At 44.0% G+C, this 24,599-nt stretch overlaps 1 protein-coding gene across 1 annotated transcript in view; it reads right to left on the reverse strand.

Annotated features, from left to right (window-relative positions):
• Nucleotides 1-24,599, reverse strand: part of LOC146344776 (collagen alpha-6(VI) chain-like) — a 96,102-nt gene that overhangs the window by 26,663 nt on the left and 44,840 nt on the right. Inside the window, exons 18-26 of the mRNA XM_084858207.1 lie at nucleotides 15,555-15,617; nucleotides 14,166-14,231; nucleotides 12,792-12,845; nucleotides 9,224-9,259; nucleotides 8,527-8,589; nucleotides 7,192-7,254; nucleotides 5,807-5,869; nucleotides 3,258-3,320; nucleotides 1,512-1,562 (exon numbers count right to left, since the gene is read on the reverse strand). Coding sequence (XP_084714333.1) covers nucleotides 1,512-1,562; nucleotides 3,258-3,320; nucleotides 5,807-5,869; nucleotides 7,192-7,254; nucleotides 8,527-8,589; nucleotides 9,224-9,259; nucleotides 12,792-12,845; nucleotides 14,166-14,231; nucleotides 15,555-15,617 — 522 coding nt within the window. The remainder of the gene's footprint in view (nucleotides 1-1,511; nucleotides 1,563-3,257; nucleotides 3,321-5,806; nucleotides 5,870-7,191; nucleotides 7,255-8,526; nucleotides 8,590-9,223; nucleotides 9,260-12,791; nucleotides 12,846-14,165; nucleotides 14,232-15,554; nucleotides 15,618-24,599) is intronic.

The following is a 24,599-nucleotide window of genomic DNA, read 5'->3' on the forward strand; positions in this document are numbered from 1 at the left end:
ACAGTGTCTGGGGGGCCATAGGATTGTTTGGTTTCCTGGCTAGGAAACTGCACTCCCTGCCCCGACCACTCAGAGCAGGGGCAGAAAGAACCGTGCTGGCTACCTCTCCGTACTCAGATAACAGAACTCAGAGACAGGGAAAAGAGGTTTCCGGGAGTGGGGAGGGGAGGAGACCAGGGTGGCTGTGGTACATAGTTTCCTATGGCCGCCCCAGCCTCCTTCCCTCCCCTTCTGAGGCACTGCTGCTAGGCAGACATCTAGCAAAGATGCAGGGCAGCTAGAGTCCTCCCACCCTGCACTGGATACTCAGCAGCCTCTTAGGATTGCACCCTTAGTCATACTAAGAGTACCCATTGAACTCAATGAGACTTGCCTTAGTAAGGTAATGATTATGTAAATTTGTTATTAGTATTGTATGCCGCCTAGAGTGGCCAGGCAGCCGGCCAGATGGGCGGCTAATAAATCAAATAAATAAATAAATAAATAAATTCTAATTAAAGTCCCATTGATATTTTAACTATGACTCTTGATCCAACCCATAATGTTTTCAGATGTCTCCAAAACAAGATCAGAGAAGAGCAACTTGAACCTCCTGAAGGGGAAGTTCTACCCTTGGATCAGTAAACCCATTTTTAACCACTTAAACTTCTTCTTGATCATCTGAATTCTATTGCCCACAGTGTCCAGCACCACCCCGCCCCCTGCATAGATCCATACAATGTGTACACAGATCTAAGGCACAAGTAGGACTTCATGTTCATTTCAATGGGTGGGCAATTTTGTGCAAGGAAGTTTTCACATTGGTGGTCTTATGCCCCAAAAGAGTTACTGCTGTAAGGTGATGGCTGGTAAAAACAGTAGTGAGACTGGACAGTGAGAATAATTTGGTATTGATACGCTGCCATTAATAATTATATTTATTTGATATAGATAGCCTGCCCTACCTCATGTTGTGAGGAAAGATGACATTAAAGAAAGTAATGAATTGGAAAGTACACTAAATTACAGCCATAAGAGCCACAATCCAAAGAAGAAAAATGCGTGCATACTGCATAGTCACGTTTCCTCTGAGGTTTGCTCTACAGCAGCTCCCACTCCTGAAGAAGCATGCCACGGTTTGGTTTAAAAAGTGGCATGCCTTTTGGGTAGTGGGAGTGCCTCCAGAAATAATGCAAAGAAAGCTTCAGCTGCACGTATGGTTATCTTACATGTATGTAAAGAACTCCTTTAGATATCAATCACTAACTAAATATCTTCTCATTTAGAAACCACTGGAACTCATACCTGTTCAGATTAGTGTGCAGAAGTCATATTAAAAATGGAAAGTTGTGCAGAAATGGACAACGCAAGGCAGAAATCCTGAACGCAGTTATCCCCCCCCTCCCCGGTTTTAATGGGACTTAAACACATGCATACAGATTTGCTTGCCCAGTAACTAACCAAGAGTAAGTTCTAAACAGCATAAAAGCAAGACTACATATTCAGTTTCAGTTTTTTAAAAACAGAATTACCTTTGCTCCTCGCATCCCTGGTCTGCCAGTTCCAGGAGTTCCGTCTTCCCCCTAGAACAGACAAGCAAGGTCATAAGAAGAGACCTGCTGGGTGGGACCACAGATCCATCAAGTTTAGCATCCTTTTTTCCACTACCCACGCCCATAAGCATGGAGGCAACGACCCCCCTTGTGCTGTTGCTTCCCAGGAACTGCTATTCTGGCAGACTGCCACCGACCCTGGGAAGTCCATCGAGCCACCGTGACGGCTAGCCATCGACAGACCTCTGCTCAATGAACGTATCTAATCCCCTTTTCAAGCCACCTGAGCTAGTGGCCACCACCATCATGACTTCAATTAACAACGTGTTGTGGGAAATACTTCCTTTTGTCTGTCCTGACTCTCCTGCCAGTCAGTTTCATATAACGGTTTTGAATTCTAGTATTATGAGAGAGTGAGGCAAACTTGTCCCTATCTAAGTTTGCCACACCAGGCACTATTCTAGAAACGTTGACTATATCTCTGCTTACCCACCATTTTTTCTCTAAACAGAAACACTTTAAAAGTCATTGCCTTTCTTCACAGGGAACGTGCTCCAGATCTCTGCTCATTTGAGTTGCTCTTTTCTGGAACTTTTCCAGCTCTAGTGTCATGGAGATGGAGTATTCCAAGTGTGGTTGCACCAGAGATTGCATAAGGGCACTCTAACACTGGCAGTTTTATTTCAAATCCCCTCCCTAAGCATTCTTAGCATGGATTTTGCCCTTTTCACAGCTGCTGCACCCTGGGAAGACATCTTCACTAACCTAGCCACTGTGGCCCCAAGATCTCTTTCCTGGCTAGTAACTGCCAGCAAAAACCTCATTTGCAAAGTTAGGATTTATTTATTTTTTGCTCCAAAGTGCATGACTTGACTTACATTGAACTGCATTTGCCATTTTGCTGCATCTTCGCTAGTTTGGAGATACCCTTTTGGAGTTCTTCACAAGCCCTCTTCATGCACTGCTCATGGGCAGCACATTCATGTGTTAAAGCAGGAGCAGGGCCATGCTGCTAAGCCTGCCCCTGACATCGTGTCCCTGAGCTAGCCCCACCTTAAACATCCATGCATTGAGCATGAATAGCGGTAAAGGAACCCCTATGTAAGCAGCTGCCACAGGTAGGGGTCCCATGCGATCAGGCACCTGATTGCACAGGCATCCTTATTGCATGAAGCCCCTACGTGCAAGTAGCTGCTCATGCACAGGGGTTCCTTTTCAAACATCCATGCTCAATGCACAGACGTTGAGATGAGCCTGCAGACCTGATTGTCAGGGGCACAGCCCCGGTGACATGTCAGAAACCATGTGTGTGCACATGTGTCTGTCTGTCTGTCTGTCTGTCTGTCTGTCTGTCTGAATAAGACTTATAGTTTATGTTTATTTTATTTATTATTACATTGATATACCACTTTGCTGCTGGGCTACCCAGAAAAATAGTGGTGAATTTTTATTTTTATAAATATATCATTCAGATTACACACATCCCTGCCTGGATGTGCCTCATCTTGTCTGATCTCGGGGGCTAAGCAGGGTCAGCCCTGGTTAGTACTTGGACGGGAGACCACCTGGGAATCAGGCTTCCTGCACTGAGCAGGGGGTTGGGCTTGATGGTCTTGTAGGCCCCTTCCAACCCTATGATTCTATGATTCTATGATTTCACATTACCCTTTGAGCTTGGGGTACTTTCAGCCCATGGAATGAGTAAGAGGAACGTAAATGACAAACCCTCAATCCCCGATGACCGGTGAGGCCTATTTCTCCTCTGAGACCAGGATCCCCAGGTTCTCCCTATTGAATGAAATGAGCTTAATATAAGATGTGAGAAACAAATTAGCTAACATAGCAAGTCACTGAAAAAAGAACAGTGACAAACATCATTGGAAAGATAGTTAAATTTTTAATAATACAAGTGGTCACAATTCCGAAATATAGATAAATCATGTACTTCAAGCTTTCAGATACATTTTAGGGCATTGTGAGAAGAACCTTACCTGTAGTTAAATAATCCAGGCCTTGTCCATTTGTGAGCCAAATTCACTAACTTTGTTTTACTGTTAATTATGGATGTATGGATTGTATAAAATCTGTTCCATCTGAGTTTAGCAGATTGTCAGGCACCTTTCATTCCATCATCCACTCTTTGACAGAATTTGATTCTTTTTTTAGTTTCCAGATTTGCACAAATTCACATTCCCACAAATGTGAATGTGCACAAATCCGCACATGCAAAAAATGCACAAATTCCCCTCAAATGCGCATTTTCATGCTTTAGCCTATGGGGGAAATGTGCATTTTGGCTGGGTTTTTTTTTTTTTTAAGACTATTTTTCTATGACGAAATTTGTGCAAAACTCCTGAAGGTTAGAAAAATGGTCTGCAGGTCCATGGACTCTGCCCAACAGGGGAAAAGCCAGTTTGCAGTGGAATCCGCAGGTTGGATTAATAAAATTTGGTTCCGTTGCAGATTTCTCCGACATCCCTACTGTTAACGAACTCTCATACACACACACACACACACACACACACACTTTGATTTGCACACACAGAGATTGGCAAAACGTTGGCAAATATATATAAAGCCTGTTCCATTTCTGGTTGTGCTGCTTATATTTCAGGAATTGCCTTTGAATACTTATTTTTGTGAACATAAGTTAGGGCTGCCCCATATCCATGAACAAATGCTCTGTGCCTTTTGCAGCTGCACTACAGGAAAACATCAACGAGTGCAGCTTCTCCCAGCGATGGGAAAAGCAGCGCCTCTTGATTTGTGCCTGTTACGCAGTTCTTAAAAGGTGATGTGCCTCTAGCCATATGCAGGTGTTCAGCCTGCTCATGGGAGGGCTAAATGTGTGGAGGGCATACAAGCCCTACCTGCAACGGCTCCATCCCTTCAGTCTTCAACCTTTCCCATGATGAGCAGGGAAATCTGAAGGGCTTATTTACTCACATTCACTCAAACTGAATAGAAACTTCCATGCACTTGGGAACCGCGCTTTATCAGGATCCATATAATGAGCCACCTTAATGGGAACAAGAAAGTACCAGACAATTGTTTATCCTCCATTGCTGAAAATAAAATATTTTCAAAAATATAAGCTGTTATGTATATTTTAAAAATAGAGGCTCAACAGTTGTTCGGTACTTTCTTGTTCTCTGTGGTCCTAGGGACACTGTAAGTAACCATCACATCTCCTGGAAGAGCCCAATTTGAATGTCTGCAAACCCTCTACTTCTGTATCATCTTAGGAGTTTGACTATGCAGACATACTGACTACAACACCCAGTCAGCCTTCCCTCCCCATCCTCCCTCCCTCCCCAACTTGCCTTTTGTAACATCTTGCCTGATGAAGTGATCTGGAGAACTCAAAATCTTGCACATTTTTGGTGATCTTTGAGTTGGCCTAATAAGGGTTGGCTGTCTAGAGGGCCATAGGATATGCTTATTTCTGGGAACCAACCTCGGAGCCCACGCTCCGAGGTCGGTTCCCGGAAAACTGACCTCCCCCCTCATCTGCACTGCCTCGGAGGCAGCGCAAAGAAGCCCCATCCTCCGTGCTTGGAAGAGAAGGGCGGAGCAACTGAAAAGGGGCGTTCTGGGGGGAGTTCCAGGGCGGGGAGAGCAGAGCTGCGCATATGACACATCCAATGTGTCATATGGAAGCTTCCTCTCCTGGTCAGCCCCCCTGTGGCTAGACAGCTGAACGGCTGTCTAGTGAAAAATAGCAGGGCAGGAGAGGCAGGAAAGATCTCCCCTGTGCCTCTCCTGCCTTGTTTTGGATAGGCGGTCACCTCCAAGTCCGGAGGCGGCTGCCTATCTTGATACGATTGCGCCCTAAAGGTATTAACTATATGGATTGTGGAATCTTATCTTATGGCCAACATGGCTACCTTTGTTTTTTGTGTGCTTTTTCAGGGTTCCTGACTACACGGGGGTTCTCTTCATGTTCAAGTGAATGTGAGTTGAAGTCCCCTTCAGAATTTCTCCCACTACACAGGAAGGTTGGGGATTGAGTGGGCAGAGATGGGGATATTCAAGTGGGGGGGGGGCTTGTGTGTGCACCCACATGCCTCCCCATTTTTAATCTTCATATGAGCAAGATGCTTGCATAGGGCTTTAGTCACTAAAGAGGGTGAAAGCCATAATCTAAGTGCTAAGAATTTTCCTTTGGAAAAAATAATGGATTCTAGAGAACCAATCTTGGAGACTTTTTTTCTTTATCGCTTGTAGGCTGTGGGCTGTGCAGAAAGGTTTAAGACAGACATTTGAAAGCATACTTTATTCCCTGTAATTCCAGGTTTTCCTTGATTTCCAGTGGAGCCTTTCCCTCCGAAGTTTCCCTAAAAAAAAAAAGAACTTTATATAAACAAAAATTTAAATTTCAGTAACAATAAACCAAACATTTCCCTTCTTTTTTGTATTGCGTGGAGATTGGCTGCATTCGCTTATCGTGCTAAACTATTTAATTATTTGGGATAAAATCTATACCACTCTTCAATTATATTCTATTATTGAACCACATGCAAAAACCCCCAATCACAGATTTCTTGTTTAAAAAATGCGACAAAGATTTGAGTTTACAAATTCAGAAACAATAATGGACTTGTATCTTTAATAATATCCCTGTTAATTTAATGAGTATAAAAGTCAAGGAAATTTTCTTTAAAACCATTTTTCAATGGTATTTCACTCCACTCAAGTTAATTAAAATGTATCTTAGGGTGCAACCCTATAGCCGCTAGACAGCAGCTAGACAGCCATAGGATTTTTTTCCCGTTTTCTGGGAACCGAGCTCAGAGCCAGCGCTCTGAGGTTGGTTCCTAGAAAACCGACTCCCCTCCCCTCCCCCTCTCCCTGCCCCCTCCCCTTTGTAAGAGCAGCACAGAGCAGGGGAAAGAGGGGCGTTTCTGGGGGCGGGGAGGGGATGGCAGAAGTGCCATTACGACGCTTCCAATGTGCTGTCCAGCCTCCCTCGCGAGGATCCCCCTGACTAGACAGCCGAAATCGGCTGTCTAGCTGCAAATGCAGGTGGCCAGAGCATGAAGAGAAAATCCCCTCCACGCCCCGCCCACCCTGCATTGAATAGTCGGTCGCCTCCAAGTACGGAGGAGGCCGACTATCCCCACAGGATTGCGCCTTTAATATCCTAAATGAGTGCTGGAGGAATCCTATTGCCTCTCCTGCCTCCACTCCACCCAGGCCAGCACACCTCCACTAGATGGGCTCAGAGACCCATCTAGAAGAAAGCAACAAAAGAGCATGGATAGGCAAAAATCACCTTCATGATTCCTCCTCCCGCAACGTCCTGAGAGAGCATTGGAAGCTTCCAGTCTTGGAGGCTTCCATCCAACGAGGGTGCAACACATATGTTTGCACCCTAAAATACATTAAAAAGTCTGGAAGACTAAAAATAACTGTGGCTGGTGTGTGGGCCCAAGGCCTGCAATGGCTCCTTCCTGCTCTTGCACAGCACTCCAAGCCTTAGAGCCTAAGCCATGGTTTTGCAGGGCATGCCAACGCAGCTCTTAAATGAGAGCTTTTCAGCAGTGCTCACTCTCTGCTGCAGGGAACCTCTTCTCAGCCTCTGTAGCACTCCCTTCCTTTGGTGATTAAGACAATGAATATGGGAGATCTAAATAAAAGCTGCATGAAGTAATTTTACCTGAAGGCCTTGACTTCCCACATTTCCTTCCTCTCCTTTCACACCGTTTGCTCCTTTTGTCCCCTGTAAAAACACATTACATCAATATAAATATTGTGAATTTATTCAAAAAGATTGAGGGGTAGGCCAGTTCACATGTTACTGTTCAGTAAGATATTGTTATGTGCTCACTGAGCGGTGAGGTGTTTGAGGGGTAGCACTCCTTGGATTTTGGTTTCCTTTGGATGAGCGAGTACCAGACTTATGGGGGGGGGGTACTGTTATACATAGTTTCTTTATTTACAAATAGTCAAGGAGCACATCACTGGAGGAAAACAGCACCGCAGTCCTACATGATGGCAGCAGATCTGCTACACCAATTCATTTTAACCCTGTGACAAATTTGAGTACATCCACTCAATTTGTCAGAGAGCTGGTTTTCCAGAAGATGCTTCCACGGCCCCTCACTCTAAGCTTCCATTTAAATTCCCTTGACTGCAAAAACAACAGTGTGATGGTTTGGGATAGAAGCATTTTAAAGTGCCAAACTCACCAGCAAATAGCATGTGTACACCAGCAGCATTGACACTTAAGAGCTCCCGCATCAGAACCCCAAGCTGTCATTTCCCATGTCCTGTTCTTCAAAATTGTGTATTTGCTTTGGCATTACTCTGTGGGTACTTCCAGACAGATGGCTCCTAGCGCTACCTACCAAAAGACATTGTGCAGCTATTCCATCTTTCTCTCATTATTCCATCTTTCTCTCACAGAATTTCTGTGGTAAGAAAAAAGACAGAAGTAGTGGTGGGAAAACATGGGACAGTTATAAGTGGAAGATGACAATGTCTGCTGCCCCCCCCCCCCGTAAAATTCTGTAAACAAGGCAGGGCAATTGCACACAAAAAAGCCGTGTCTGGAAGTACCCTGTGAGTTTTGTGTCATGCTCCATTGATATAAAAATATATATACAGAATATCAATCTAGGTGACAATCCTTATCAGTTGCAGGCAGGATTTTCTACATACAACTGTCATTTGACAGAGGAACAAGATAATGTCTGAGCTAGTAGTTCATGTATGTTTACAACAACTTCTGAGATCGTAGATGCAGATATCTGAACAATGCAGACTGTGGAAGTTTGCCAATATAATATGTGAGCTTCTGGCTTATGTGTGGGAACTGTCCCAAAGCAGTTCTGATATTTGCAAAATCAGTTCATATATACTGTGCAAGAAAAGCACATCATATATTTGTGTGCTTCTGTATCTTCGCGCACACACACACACACACACACACTCTCATACACACGTGTGCATGCACACACAGAGATTGAAAGAGAACAGCATTCATATTCACCTGTGGACCTTGAAACCCTCTCTCTCCTTCCCTACCATCTGGACCACGAGTTCCTTTCGACCCCTGTATGAAGACACAATTCTTGGTGTTCATTATTCCCCCCTGCCTTTCACAGTGTATTACCCTTGGGGGATTTTAATCACTTGGATTCTTCATTCTCTAAAGTAATTGATTTAGATCAAATTACAGCAGGTAAAATCCTGCTGAGAGTTGAAACAGGGCTCAGCAGAGCACTCTGCCCCTGTGCACATTGGCACACACACAATAACCTTTGTTATTTTAAGAGAACAATATTTGGGTCAGATTTTACAGAGAAACTTGTGGAGACTATAATCTGTCTCCTTTGTTGTCAAGACAGGTATCGACAAAGGCTGCACATTTTCTCTCTACGGTAATTGGTGTAAGGGAAAAAGTCTTAAAGGAAAATGCTGTGTCTTGTCAGGGGGAAGGCAGAAAGCCATCCACCACCATGCACTCCACAGTTGTGTCTCTCCAGCAAGCCTTCCCTAAGTTGTCACAACCTGTCATATCAATACATTTTAATCCCGGATTGTGGTGGTGTGAGAAGGCCAGGTAGCTCCATTTCTCACCGACCTGTTCCTCTGTCTCCCACCGGGCTGTCCAGGAAGTTAGGCATTCCTGTATGGAATGCCCCATACCAGACCTACTGTAAACGTGTAAAATTTAGAAGACATACCATTGGGCCAAGAAGTCCTCTTCGTCCATCAGCTCCCTGTGACACACATAATACTTATTACTTGCATGTCTTGCCTTTCTTTCATGTTTAAAAATAATAACTGTGAATTTTCCTTTCTTTTTTTCCAGTCAACTGGCAGACTTCATTGTTTCTAACTGGCATTACTTCATGGTTTCCCTACACATTTCAGTGTCTATATGTGACAGAACCATTCATGATTGCAGGGAAGCAAATAAGGAAGTCAGTTATGCTGATTCTACCAGTCCTGTATGTTTCTAGTGGTGTCTGTGGTTACTCAGAGGACAAAGCTATTGTTTACTGGACAGTATTATTTTACTGCTTCAGAATTTGGTTCAAGTTTGGCATAGGAATGCCTATTCATCAATCAAGTAAATCTGTGTCCCTAGGGCAGCCTGCAGCCCTTGGCTTAATTTCATGTGGCCCTCAACCTAATTTCAAAAGCCCTCTGAATGTATCAGTTCAGAATCTGGCAAGAATGATCTGTGCCTTCCCTGGCAGTCCGCTGAATGGGGAGGAAGAGAGAGAAATGTGAGTGGCAAAAAGAGAAAAAAGGGTGGGGAAAGAGAAGGAAAAAAGGGGTGATTCACTCACTTTTGGCTCTGGGCCTACCCACCCTGGCTCCAGCCCACCCACCATCATGCACCCCCCCCAACAGATTACCCACAAAAGAGTGCAATGCTCAACAGAAAACGGATTTCTCACCCCTTACATAACCGCCCCCACCCAAATTAAAACAAACACCTTAAGTAGCAAATGATGTAGTTTTAATTGGCATACATTCATTTTGGGAACTCTTGACTCCAAATATGGAAGCAATGGGAATCAGCCATAGGGTTGGGAGAACCAGGGATGCTTGAGCTTGCTGGAATTCTTAGAACTTTACTTCAAAGCTCAGTTCGGCTCTCTCCTGCTCCTGTTTGTGATCTGTGTTTGAGTTTGTTCAAATGGGAAAAGTGGTGCATTTTTCAAAAGCAGTGCATTTTTCAAAACTTGTTCATTTTGAGAAAGTTGCACACTTTTCAGAAGCTGCACATTTTTCATGAGTTGCGCATTTCTGAGAGATTTTTGCATTTTTCAAGTGCACGTTTTGCGAATGCGAATGCAAATTCTAGAATTTGCAAACATTTACGGAGAATATGTGCTCCTGTTTGTGAATAGAGCATTTTCAAGAGACTGGTGAAATGAAATGTCTCATTCATCGCTAACGAGCCAGTTTTCTCTTTCCACCTTCTCAGCAATTGACCTTTTATTTACCCCTCCACTAGTTCTCAAAGAGCAAGTTCATGGTATAGCCAGAGCAGGCTAGAAAAAGCCAGTCCTGGGCTATATGTTTGTAGCTAACTTTGAAGAGTTTTACACCCAATAATCTGGAACCAGGTTCAGGACTGTTTCTAGATAACAGGAGGCTATAGAGATTAAGCAGGAAATACGCATGAATGAAGAGCCATAATAGGCCCCACAGGGTCTATTAAGATAGCTTATGAAGCTATCTGAGACAGAAATCACCACAGGCTGCAGCTGTAAATACTTAGAATACTCACTTCCATCTGTGAGCAATAGAAGTGACTTCTTTGAGACAGGCTGTCCTTGGATTCCCAGAGACATCCTGTCGATGTGATGCTTCTAAACTGATATGGCTATCAGTGGCTAATGATGGCTATAGATTACCTCCAATATCAGAGGCAGTATGCTGCTGAACCTCAGGGAATATCCACACCAGCCTAAAATCCTGCATTTAAAATGGGGCTTTCTGCTTCCGTTTTAAATGCAGGACCACGACGACTCCCTTCTTCACGTGCTTCCTTTCCCCCCACTCCTTTCCCCCCATATCTGAGTCTTCCATTATCTTTCATTGATCTCGCTCTTCTCCTTGCCACGTTTCCTCTTTTCATGGAGGAAACTGAAACGGAACACAACAGGCTAATTTCATAGCTTATTATCTGCGATCTATTTAAGAAATGAATAAAGGGCATTTAGTGCAGGAGATGCCTTGGAGGAGGATCATGGCGTCATGTAAACAGCCCGCAAACTTCCGTGAAGGAGCAATCTCAATCGCATGCAGGATTAAAGCCCAGTGTGAAGGAGCCCACAGTTGTTGGGGGAACACGAGCAGGAGGGTGTTATTGCACTCATGTCCTGCTTGTGGGCTTCCCATACGCACCTGGTTGGCCACTGTGGGAACAGAATGCTGGACTAGACATGCTTTTGGTCCAATCCAGCAGCATTCCTCTTACGTTCATATGGGTAAATGGAACTGTTGGGTGAATATATCAATACCTGAACAATTCTCTGCCTCCCAAGAATTGAAAGACAGTAACAGCCCCACTGAATAGGAAGTCCTCACTATAATATCCATATTAATCATACTAATCAGTGCATATCAGTTTTCCCTTCCAATTCTGAGTAGGTGTATTTTTCAATATGAAGCTTAATGTATAAGCAAAGGGATGGACAATGCCTACTCCTTGAGCGCATGTCATAGTTACCTAGTGCTTTTAAATACAACCAATGAATACTACAATCCTGAGCATATTTATTCAGAAGTCCTGTTCAGTTCAAGTAAGGAACTAATGTTTGGGTATTATCTAAATCAACATTCCCCAATGTAGTGTCCTTCAGATGTTTTGTACTACAACTCCCATCAGCCCCAGCCAACATGGTCAATGGTCGGGGTGATGGGACCTGTATTCAAAATCACCTGGGGGGCAGCATCACACTGGGGAAGATTGATATCAGCCTTGTGCTGTTTTTGTTGAGTCATGATTTTGTTTTCCAGTTGTGATAATTCGCTATTTTATAACTTCATATCTTTTTATACGGCATTCTTTTTTCTGTTGTGGCCTATGACTAATGCAGAAATAAAATAAAACTGAATATAAAACAACAGAAAAGGCAGTCATTTCTATCCACGGCTATGGGTTACGTAAAATAAAACCTTTATGTAAAGTATTTTTGTGTCCTCCCCTTTTCCTGCCCCATTGCACAAGAGCATTATCTTGCTGTGCCAAAAGGAGAGCGAATATAAAATCTTGGCCTTCCCAGCTTACAGTAGTACAACAGATTTGTGTTTGAACATTATTTTGGCAGTACTGCATTAAAAATGGAATGCCTTGGGCAAGACTCCATCCCTTTAATCTGTCTTCCTGACTGACTGCTCTACCCCAACAAACTGTAGGTCTCCACTAGGATTACCCCCAAAAGGACCAGAAAAGCAGAGGAAGAAAAAGAGGAGCTGCCTCAAATATACATATTAGTGAGCATCCCAAAGTGATAAAAATGAAGAAACAAAAATATTTTTAAGGCTTTTCCTTTTACAGATGCTGCCAATTCATACAGACAACATAATACAAAGAATTTTTTTCCATTTTAATGGCTCTGTCATTATCATTATTTTGCAAGTGTTCTACTAGAAAAATAGTTCTCCATAGTTAGACCAAAAATATGGATTCTACAGTCCCCATCTACTTTGGCATTCTCCTATTATTTTCTGTACTAAGAGGAGCCAGGTTAATGTTTAGTTAGTGTTTTAATCTACATTAGTTCTTACTTTGTTTCCTCGGAATCCCACAAAGCCTGCTGAACCTTTTGGTCCTCTTTCTCCCTGTGGATGGAGAATTTCATTTCATTTTATGAGTCAACAACAATTATTACATTTCTTAGCCTTTGCATTTTTGACACATCTCAGTTCCACCTGGACAGATGTAGAAACAGTAGCCTTATAGGCCACTTTGGGAGGTGGGGGGACCATAATATGTTCCCTCCCCTTCCCCCAAAAGAGTACAAAGAAAACATGGAAACAGAGAAGACTGGGGTCAAATCACACTGACTGTGTTTGTCACATGACAACTACTGCTATCAAATGGTAGGCAGAGTGTATGAAATAGCTATCACGTATTAAGATTTACTATTGATTAAATTTCCAACAGGTGGAGGCAAGCATAGCAGATGATAGGATTGTCAGTTGATAACTCAACTAACTGCATAAATTTACACTATCTTGCTTGCTTGCAGCTTTTTCACCACCTTTCCCACAGGTTTTCTGTCCAAGATCACATGGAAAGTAAGGGGTGGTTGTTTTGTTTTTGCCAATTATTGTACTAGCTGTTTAGGGAATGATCTTAGATGAATTGCTTCATCAAGCTATATGGGTAGCTTACATACACCATCCACATACAACAGTCTTGTACTAGGTATACTTTTATCAGATATAGTCTTTGAAAATACACATTTAAATTAGACCTGTACCAAATTAACAAGGATCACTTCTCAGCCATTTTATCCACTTGAAAATTGTTGGTTTTTTGTTTTGGTTATACTTTGAGGGGGAAGAGAATAGGAGCAATTGTTACCTTGTTTTCCCAGAAAGCCCTGTTCTGCGGAGCTTTTTTTATTTGGGAGGGAATTTAAAATGGCTGCTGTCATAGAAAACAGCCCACTGTGGGCCACCGTGATAGTGGACAGTAGTCAAATATCCACAGAAAAACCGCACACTTTTTCGGAGTGGGCAAATTGTTCCTCCAGCAGCTCATTTGATTGGAGAGGTGAAGTGTTAAATATTTGTCCAAAGAAAGGGCAGTGTCTGAAGTAGTCTTGTTAACAATAAAAAGTCACAGCTTGCCATTTCATGCAACCTATTTAATTCTGAAATATTAGGAAAAGTGAAATGGTCCAGTGAAGCAAAGTGAAATCATTGCTCCTTGAATTACTGAGTCAATTTCACAATATTTGTGGCAAATCATTGCTTCTCTACAGCCCTAAAATTTAAAATCTGTTATTAATGAATTAAATTACTAATCACATAGTTTTATCTATTATGCTTTCAGACTTATTCACAAGCCATCAGTGCCTCATTATAAGGATTTCCCTTTTAATGCTTGAAAACAAATAAATCGTGAACAAAATCATAACGATCAATAGTTACCTTCCTCCCTGGTATCCCGTCAGAGCCAGGATGTCCTCTTATGTTATTGTCCGCTCCAAGATTACCCTAAATAATATTTTTAAAAGGTATATTTTCATTAAAACAACAGTCAAATCACACTCTAACGGAGATGTCAGCCCCTGCAGTTTCTAATTCCTTGGAAAACATGCTGCTGTCTTTTCCATACAAGAATATTGCAATCCCTGTTCACACAGGCACTCTGATACGTCATGGATGAGAACAGGGTCATTCTTGCGCATGAGTGGATGGGGCCAGAATCTCTAGCTCAGCAGTATGGCCTGGAGAGACAATCCAGGCTCAAAGGTGCCATAAGCGGACAGCAGGAAATAAAAGTGCGTGCAAGCAGATGGCTCAAGGTGATGAAGGCAGTGAGGTGAGCCACACACTATAGAGCACGTCATACAATACACAGACCCATATGCACTGATTTAGATCACTTCGGGCGCAATCCTATTGGGATCCTATGCAGAGTGGGAGGAGCACAGAGCTGATCTTCGCCTCCATGCTCCTCTCACTCTGCAGTTGTGCTAGCTGGGCTTTTTCTCCCATCTAGCTGGGGCTCTGCGAAGCGGGAGGAAAGGAGGCTGGGATGGATGGAGGATTCTTCATAAGCTGGCCTCCCCAGTCTCCACCCATCTCTGCCCACAGAACCATCCCCTTTCCCTCCTCTCCGAGGTTGCTTTTGCAGCTGGCGTGGTTCTCTCCACTCTGGCTGAGCGGGGGAGGGGAGCTCAGACTCCTGGGATCAAGGTCAGAGCCCTGTCCCCAACCTTGGACCCAGGAATCCAAAAAATCCTATGCCCCCCCCCCACCCCTGATGCTGTCTAGGGGCAAAGGATGTTGATCACAATTCGCATCTGAAGGACACTGAGGCACAGTAATAGGTGACTAACCTGAGATCAGTAAATGAATCTATGGCCCAGTTTTCTTAAGCAGAAATAACAAGCCTTGGTGCACATGCAGAGTGCTTTTCTTCACCACTTAGTAATTGCAGCCTCCCCCTTCCCCACACACTTAGAATTAAGAAGCGGGGTTTACAGAGTGATGGCACTTCTCCTAAACAGATGAAGTCCCAAGCACCTCTTCCTTTAGAAATCAAGCACTGACCCACCACCACTGCCAGCAATGGGTGCGTGAGTAGCCTTGTACTCACCCTGAAAAGCATTTATGCTCCTTGGAAGTTAAAGCTGCATACTCAGAAAGCCTGGGGAGTCTCCCCAAGGGCACAAGTGCCAGACCCTTGCTGGCTGCTCCCCCTCCCTCATCCTCCCCAAAGGCACAAAACCTGCCTTGCCCCGGGGAGGGGGAAAGGGATCGCAGCTGGCAGAGCGGCCCAGCAGCAATGGGAGAGGCCTGGAGAAAACTTACAGGGTCTCCTTGCAAGCCTTTCTGACCAGGGTCACCAGGAAGTCCCGTTGGTCCTGAGCTGCCCTGAAAATACAAGGTATTTGTGTGAAAATCTTGCAGATTGACTTGTCCCAATACTAGTTCTCAAGATCCATGGCTACTTGGATCCAGTCCCTGCTCTGTATGCATTGGCACATGAAGTAAGCAGTGGCCTCACAGACTGCAGAATGATTCCTTGGTGGAGATCAGGCATTTTTCTTTTCGTTTTGCCTCCTGCAAGGACTACAAAGCCCATTTCTTTCAGATGACGATCAGCTGGCGAAACAGTATTTATTGGCTGCTCTGATTTTCAATGTCAGCTGTGATAGGTTTTAAATTATTTCCTTAGTCATATTTTAGGTATGTTTAATTATGTAAGCTGCTCTGGGTGCAGGAGAAGTAGCATATACATTATTTAAACAGATTAGGGCACAATCCTATGGGGATAGGCGGCCGTCTCCAAACTCAAAGGCGACCACCTTTCCAATGCAGGGCAGGAGAAGCACGGAGGGGATCGTCCCCTCCACGTTTCAGCTACCCTGCATTTGTGGCTAGACAGCCGATTTTGGCTGTCTAGCCATGGGAAGGTGGAGCGGGGAGGGGGGTTAGGGGGGGCAGATGCCAGATGACACATAGGAAGTGTCAGAATGGCACGTCTGCCCTCCCTGCCCCGCACGTCCCCAGGAATGCCCCACGTTTGCTGCTCTGCGCTCCTCTTCCACACACAGAGTGCAGGGCCGTTCTATACTGCTTAGAAGGCAGTGTGGGAGTGGGGGGAGATCCGTTCTCAGGGAATCAACCTCGGAGCGCTGGCTCTGAGGTTGGTTACCAGAAACTGACCTATCCTATGGCCATCTAGCCACTGACTAGCAGCCATAGGATTGCACCCTTAGTTCATTTAATTAAGTGCGCAATCCTATGGTTTGCACCCTGGGTACTTATAAGGCCTCAGACTCAGAAGCTTCTTTTTTAAAAAAATATATTTTTATTTATTTTATCTTTATAAACACTACTAATTACCAACAACCTACTCAATACCTCAGTTCTCATCCACACAATATTTTAGTGAGGATACCATAATAACAGAAAGAGAAGAAAAAAAGGAAAAAAGAAAAAGGAAAAAGGAAAAATAAAGGAAAGGAAGAAAGGAAGTCAAGAAAAAAGAAACAAGTTCTTTCCCCTTCCCCCCCGTCCCCAACTCCACCCCTTAAGAATTAAATTTAAACTCCAACATCTCCCAGCCTCCAATGATATTCTATTTTTTTTAAATAACCATATCTATTATACAATCTTACAATCTTACAATTTGGTTATTTGTTGTTTATTCGGTCAGTCGCTTCCGACTCTTCATGACTTCATCGACCAGCCCACGCCAGAGCTTCCTGTCGACCGTCGCCACCCCCAGCTCCCCCAAGGTTGAGTCTGTCACCTCTAGAATATCATCCATCCATCTTGCCCTTGGTCGGCCCCTCTTCCTTTGGCCTTCCACTTGCCCTAGCATCAGCATCTTCTCCAGGGTATCCTGTCTTCTCATTATGTGGTCAAAGTACTTCAGTTTTGCCTTTAATATCATTCCATCAAGTGAGCAGTCTGGCTTTATTTCCTGGAGTATGGACTGGTTTGATCTTCTTGCAGTCCAAGGCACTCTCAGAATTTTCCTCCAGCACCACAGTTCAAAAGCAAAGCATCTATCTTCCTTCGCTCAGCCTTCCTTATGGTCCAGCTCTTGCAGCCATAGGTTACTACGTGGAATACCATTGCTTTAACTATGCAGACCTTTGTTGTCAGTGTGATGTCTCTGCTCTTCACTATTTTATCAAGATTTGTCATCGCTGTCCTCCCAAGAAGTAAACGTCTTCTGATTTCCTGGCTGCAGTCAGCGTCTGCAGTAATCTTTGTGCCTAGAAAGAGAACGTCTGTCACCGCTTCCACATTTTCTCCCTCTATTTGCCAGTTCTCAATTAAGCTGGTTGCCATAATCTTGGTTTTTTTGAGGTTTAACTGCAACCCAGCTTTTGCACTTTCTTCTTTCACCTTCGTCATGAGGTTCCTCAGCTCCTCCTCACTTTCAGCCATCAAAGTGGTATCATCTGTATATCTGAGATTGTTAATGTTTCTTCCGATTTTAACTCCAGCCTTGGCTTCATCAAGCCCAGCATGTCGCATGATGTGTTCTGCGTACAGGTTGAATAGGTAGGGTTAGAGTATACAACCCTGCCATACTCCTTTCCCAATCTTAAACCAGTCCGTTGTTCCATGGTCTGTTACCATTGCTACTTGGTCGTTATACAGATTCCTCAGGAGGCAGATAAGATGACTTGGTATCCCCATACCACCAAGAACTTGCCACAATTTGTTATGATCCACACAGTCAAAGGCTTTAGAATAGTAGGGATGTCAGAGAATTCCGCCACGGATCTCGGGGAGGCCGAATGCCAGCACATTCAGCCCCCCGAAATCGGTGGCGGAACGGTCTGCCCCCCCTGCTCCCCCTGGGACGAGACATACCTGGGGCGGATCTTCCTGGCGGCGGCGGCAGCTCTGGCGGCGGCTGTGGCGGCAGTTCGGCGGCGGCGGTGGCGGCCGGTCTTCCAACCGGCCGCTGCTGCCATTTCCAGTTAAAAACAAACAAACAAACAGAAATGTGATAGGCTACGTAAAGATTTACGTAGCCTATCACGGCTAAGTTTAAAAAAAAAACATGATAAGCTACATTTTTTTTTAAGTCAGCCGTGATAGGCTACATAAACATTTACGTAGCCTATCACGGTTGACTGCAGGGACGCAAATTTGCATCCCTGCTAGCCAGCAGCCGGATGTCCGGCTGCTGGCGGAGCCGGCCGGCAGCTCCACAGAATCCCTGCAGAGCACAGCCGGCCGGCCAGAATTCCGGGGGGGGGGGAGGAACAGAGCGCCTCCCCCCCCATCCAGGATTCCGGGGGGAGGGACGGAGTGCCTCCCCCCCACCATCAACATAATCCGCGAAAGGTAAGTGCCTTTCGTACATCCCTATAGAATAGTCAATAAAACAGAAATAGATATTTTTCTGAAACTCCCTGGCTTTCTCCATTATCCAGCGGATATTGGCAATTTGGTCTCTAGTTCCTCTGCCTTTTCTAAACCCAGCTTGTACATCTGGCAATTCTCGTTCCATGAATTGCTGGAGTCTACCTTGCAAGATCTTGAGCATTACCTTGCTGGCATGTGAAATAAGTGCCACTGTTCGATAGTTTCAACATTCTTTGGTGCTTCCCTTTTTTGGTATGGGGATATAAGTTGATTTTTTCCAATCTGTTGGCCATTCTTGTGTTTTCCAAATTTGCTGGCATATGGCATGCATCACCTTGACAGCATCACCTTGCAGGATTTTAAACAGTTCAGCTGGGACACCGTCATCTCCTGCTGCCTTGTTATTAGCAATGCTTCTTAAGGCCCATTCAACCTCACTCTTCAGGATGTCTGGCTCTAGCTCACTGACCACACCGTCAAATCTATCCCCGATATTATTATCCTTCCTATACAGATCTTCCGTATATTCTTGCCACCTTTTCTTGATCTCTTCTGCTTCTGTTAGGTCCTTGCCATCTTTGTTTTTGATCATACCCATTTTTGCCTGGAATTTACCTCCAATGTTTCTAATTTTCTGGAAGAGGCCTTTTGTCCTTCCTATTCTATTATCTTCTTCCGCTTCCACGCATTGCTTGTTTAAAAATAATTCCTTATCTCTTCTGGCTAGCCTCTGGAATTTTGCATTTAATTGGGCATATCTCCCCCTTTCACTGTTGCCTTTTGTTTTTCTTCTTTCTTGGGCTACTTCCAGTGTCTCAGCAGACAGCCATCTTGCCTTCTTGGTTTTCTTTTTCTTTGGGTTGTTTTTTGTTGCCACCTCCTGAACAATGTTGCGAACTTCCGTCCATAGTTCTTCCAGGACCCTATCTACTAAATCTAGTCCCTTAAATCTATTCTTCACCTCCACTGCATATTCATGAGGAATATTAGTGAGCTCATATCTAACTGATCTGTGGGTCTTCCCTATTCTCTTTAGTCTGATTCTAAATTGTGCGATAAGAAGTACGTGATCTGAACTACAGTCAGCTCCAGTTCTTGTTTTTACCAACTGCATAGATGTCCGCCACCTTTGGCTATAAAGGATGTAGTCAATCTGATTTCAGTGTTGACCGTCTGGTGAAGTCCATGTATACAGTCGTCTCTTAGGTTGTTGGAAGAGAGTGTTTGTTATGCATAGTGAGTTGTCTTGGCAAAATTCTATCAGCCTATGTCCTGCTTCATTTTGTTCTCCAAGACCATGCTTGCCTGTAATTCGAGGTGTCGTTTGACTACCCACCTTAGCATTCCAGTCTCCTTTAATGAAAATAACATCACTTTTTGGCGAATTATCCAGTAGGTGCTGCAGAACCTCATAGAACTGATCTACTTCTGCTTCTTCAGCATCTGTGGTTGGGGCGTATATTTGGATCACTGTGATGTTAAATGGCTTACCCTGAATTCGAATTAAAATCATTCTGTCATTTTTGGGATTGTATCCAAGCACTGCTTTAGCCACTTTATTATTAATTATGAAGGCTACTCCATTTCTTCTGTGGTCCTCTTGTCCACAGTAGTAGATCTGGTGGTCATTTGATGTGAAGTGGACCATTCCAGTCCATTTCAGTTCACTGACACCCAAAATGTCTATATTTAATCTTGACATCTCACCAATAACCACATCCAATTTGCCCTGGCTCATAGATCTTACATTCCAAGTTCCTATGGTGTGTTGATCTTTAGAACATCGGATTCGTCATTCACCACCAGCACTATCGGCTGCTAGCCGTCCTTTCGGCTTTGAGCTAGCTGCGTCATCATATCTGGGGCTAGTTGAACTTATCCTCTGTTCCTCCCCAGTTGCATTTTGACCATCTTCCGACCTGGGAGTCCCATCTTCCAATGGTATACCGACATAGCTCTGGTTGTACTGATCCATTTAGTTTTCATGGCAAGAATACTGGGGTGGGTTGCCGTTTCCTTCCCCAGGGATCGTATTTAGTCTGACCTGTCTGCCATGACCTTCCCGTCTTGGGTGTCCCTTCACGGTTTAGCTCATGACGTCATTGAGGTGCTCAAGCTCCAGCACCACGACAAAGTAATGATCTCCTTTGCTGGAGACAATTTGGTAATACAATCTTCTATATCGGCGCCACAGTTCTACACTTCATTCCCCAAAGCCTCAATATTAGTAATCATCATCATCATCATCAAAGAGAGAGATTACAGAATTGTATAATAATAAAACTTAAGATAAATCTTCAACCGTCAATAATATTTTTATTCTAGATATTTTGTCCATTTTAAAATATAAAATAGGAGAGACATAAAAAGAGAGAGAAAAATAAAAATAAAAATAAAATGCATAAAAGTAAACAAATATATATAAAATCATTTCTTCTGAATTAACCTAGATCATGAAAGCTACACACACAAACCAGTTAACAGTACTCGTTTAGAAATTCCAAATCATGGAGTTGTGACAGAGTTCTCAGACATTTTAAGATTCAACCAAGCCTCTGCCATTTCATGATTTGTGAACTTCTTCATCTGATTTTCAGACACAATACAAAGTATAGCAGGATATTTTAAGTAATGTTGTAAGTTCATTTGTTTTGCCAGATTCTTTGCTTTGATAAATTGCCTTCTTTTATTCGCCACCTCTTTGATGTAATCTGGAAACAGCATAACTTTATCCTGTTTCCAAAAAAGGCTTCCAGCTTGTTTTGCCAAATTCAGGATATAACACTTTGTGGAGACTTTTGCAAATTGAACAACAATTGTGTAATCATTCCCTTTAGGATTTGGCACACGAAATGCCTGCTCAACATCAAGAGAATAATCAGAGGATATAGAAAGTATCTCATGCAAAAGTTTATCCACAAAAGTAGACAGTTTCACATCATTAGACAAGCTTTTGATCCCCACTATACGTATGTTGGCCCTCTTCATATAGGCCTCCAATTGAGAGATTCTGTCAGATATATTTTTACAAATAACCTGTATCGTAGTTTCAGTTCTTGCCACTCAGTCTTCAAGCTCATTAATTTTGGACTCCATTTTTTTCTGTGACGCATTAATTAAATCCATGGCTCTCTGCATGCCAGTGATAGAATTTTGAATTAAGTCCAGCCTTTGAACTAGTTCCGAAAATTGTGAAGATAGGGTCTTTATCATCGTAAATAATTCTGCTAAATCTCCTGTTTTCGGCACCTTTGACAAAGGAGTTGTGGGAGGTGTTGAAGCAAGCCCTTTTCGTCTCCTCAGTTCAGCCATAGTTTTCTCCAATAAATCTTACAGGTCCTCAGATGTTCTCAAATATTATTCAGAGTTCTCAAATCGTCTCTCATAGGTTGCTGATTTCTCTTGCAGGATATACTGTTATGGAACATGCCAGCCCTGTTCTCTCCTATAAAATAGGAGTCTCATTACAGCTTTTCGCGTTGGTACAGCCCTGGGTTGGATAACGCTGGCATCCAGCTCCTCCACTATTGCTTGGGGTTACCTTACTCCAGGCTAAAATCCAGAGCTATTTGCCTTGTCCCCTCCTTTAATTCCCGGGGGGAGTTGAAAAGGTTTTTCAACCTTTTAAAACCCTATTTGAGATAAGCTTCCACGGAGAGCCTGTGGAAGCTGCCAGAGCTACATCTGTCCCAAACCGGATGACTCAGAGGCTTATGAGTATCCTATGCAGAGAGGGAGGTGCCTCTCACCTGCCTCTCTGCATTTTAGCTAGATGGGTGATTTTGTCTGCCTACGAGAGGCTTCGGGGAGGGGGAGGGAAGGAAGGAGGCTGGGGTGGCCATAGGAAAGATCGTAGGAATGCCACCATGGTCCCCTCCCCTTGGAACTCCCCCTTTGCCCCATCTCTGAGCTCCATTTTTCGAGTGTGGAGAAGCAGCTGGTGCACCTCTTTCCATACCTGCTATTAGGGGGAGTGAGAGGGACGGGGAGTGTGGTTTCCTGGCTCTGAGCTTGGAGCCCTGTCTACAAGCTCAGAGTCTGGAAACTGAAAATCCTATGTCCCCCGGATGCTCTCTAGGGGACATACGATAGCTCCCGAAATTATAAAGATAATTGTCAAAGGGTGGCTTGAGATCTGCTACTAGATACAGAATACCCACTATATTTAACTCAGATTTAATTCAAGCCCATTTTCCCCCTCCCAGTAAAAAAGGTGTATTTTCAGCTGCCTTTAAAGGTATGTGGAACAGCTGGCAATTTCCTATCACCCCAGATGGAAGCTGTCACTTGCAACCAGTGATTCAGAAAGTGGTCCCTGGAAAGGGGATGTATGTTTCCCCAAGTTACCATAGGCATAAAAGGAGAAGCCCATCATGCAATGTGTACAGACCATACTGAACATCAAGGGTGGGCAACCAGAAGCCCTCCAGATGTTGCTGGACTCCAGTTTGTATCATCCCTGACCATGGGCCATATTGGCTGGGTCTGATGGGAGGAAGTCCAACAATATTTGGAGGGTCACAGGTTCACCATCCCTGCTATACATAGTGGGCTGCATCCTGTATGGACTTAGGGACCAACATGGAGTGGAACACCCTACAGATACGTTACATGCTGCAGGGATTCTATCTTCTCAAGTAGCACATCAAATCTTTAAGCGTTAGTCCTGAGTTGTGACATCTTTGCTGGGAGCAAACTCTTGGTCTGTGTTTGCCAGGAGGAAGCTTGCTCCAGAATGGTTTTTTTATTGACAAAAAATTGTTAGAAGACGTTCAGACATCATCACTGAACTATTTGAAAGTGAAAAGATACAGTAGAATTTTACAGCAGATATTTCTAAGCAAAAAAACCCCCATGTTACACTGAAGCATATAGCATTTTTTGTGTTTCAAACAAGACCAGTTTGCTGCCAGAGGGGAAGAGTAATATGATGCGTCCACACCATTTATTTTTATTATTTCATATTTATTTTCCAGACCTGTACTCCACTTTTTAGGAAAATTCCTCACAAGCAAGCTTACAAAAGCATAACAAATAAAATCACAAAATATATTATCAACAAAACAACAAAATATAAATGAAATAAAACACCTAAAATATATGTTTAAAGTAAGGCTGAATCTACACATAGCATTTATACCATTATCATACCGTTATCGCTATTGGTACACATGACACCATGATATATCATATGATTATGATAACGCTATGATAATGGTATAACTGCTATGTGTAGATTCAGCCAAAGTCAGAATAAAAAGGTAAAGGTAAAGGTGTCCCCAACCAGTCGTGTCCGACTCTAGGGTGTGGTGCTCATCTCCATTTCTAAGCCGAAGAGCCAGCGCTGTCCGAAGACGCTTCCGTGGTCATGTGGCCGGCATGACTGAACACCAAGGTGCACGGAACGCTGTTACCTTTCCCGCCGAAGCGGTACCTATTTATCTACTTGCAATTTCTTGCTTTTGAACTGCTAGGTTGGCAGAAGCTGGGATCGAAGACAGGAGCTCACTCCGCCACGCAGCACTGGGGTCTCGAACTGCTGACCTTCCGGTTAGGGATGGCGGAGAATTTCTCCCCGAATCTTCGGGGGGCCGAGCGCCAACGCATTCGGCCCCCCGAAATTGGCGGTGAAATTCTCCGCCTCCCCGCCCCCCCCCCGGGTACGGGACTTACCTTTGGCGAATGTCCCTCCCAGCGGCGGTTCGGCAGCGGTTCGGCGCGGGCGGGGGCGGCGGCCGGTCTCCCGACCGGCTGCCACCGCCGCCATTACAAAAAAAACCCCTAAAGTAAAAAAACCCCACACACCCGTGATAGGCTACGTAACGATTTACGTAGCCTATCACGGCTAGATTTCCAAAGACAGCCATGATAGGCTACGTAAATCGTCATGTAGCCTATCACGGATGACTTTGAAAAAAAAAAAGCGCGTACGCAAATGGCGGCGGCCCATGGGCGCCGCCATTTGTGTTCCTTATTTTGGCATGTCTAGTCTACGTAAAGATTCACGTAGACTACAGC

The sequence above is a fragment of the Heloderma suspectum genome, chromosome 5 (genome assembly GCF_057233095.1).
Source record: "Heloderma suspectum isolate Gila_16-S chromosome 5, 16-S_ref, whole genome shotgun sequence".
In the NCBI taxonomy this organism is placed as follows: domain Eukaryota; kingdom Metazoa; phylum Chordata; class Lepidosauria; order Squamata; family Helodermatidae; genus Heloderma; species Heloderma suspectum.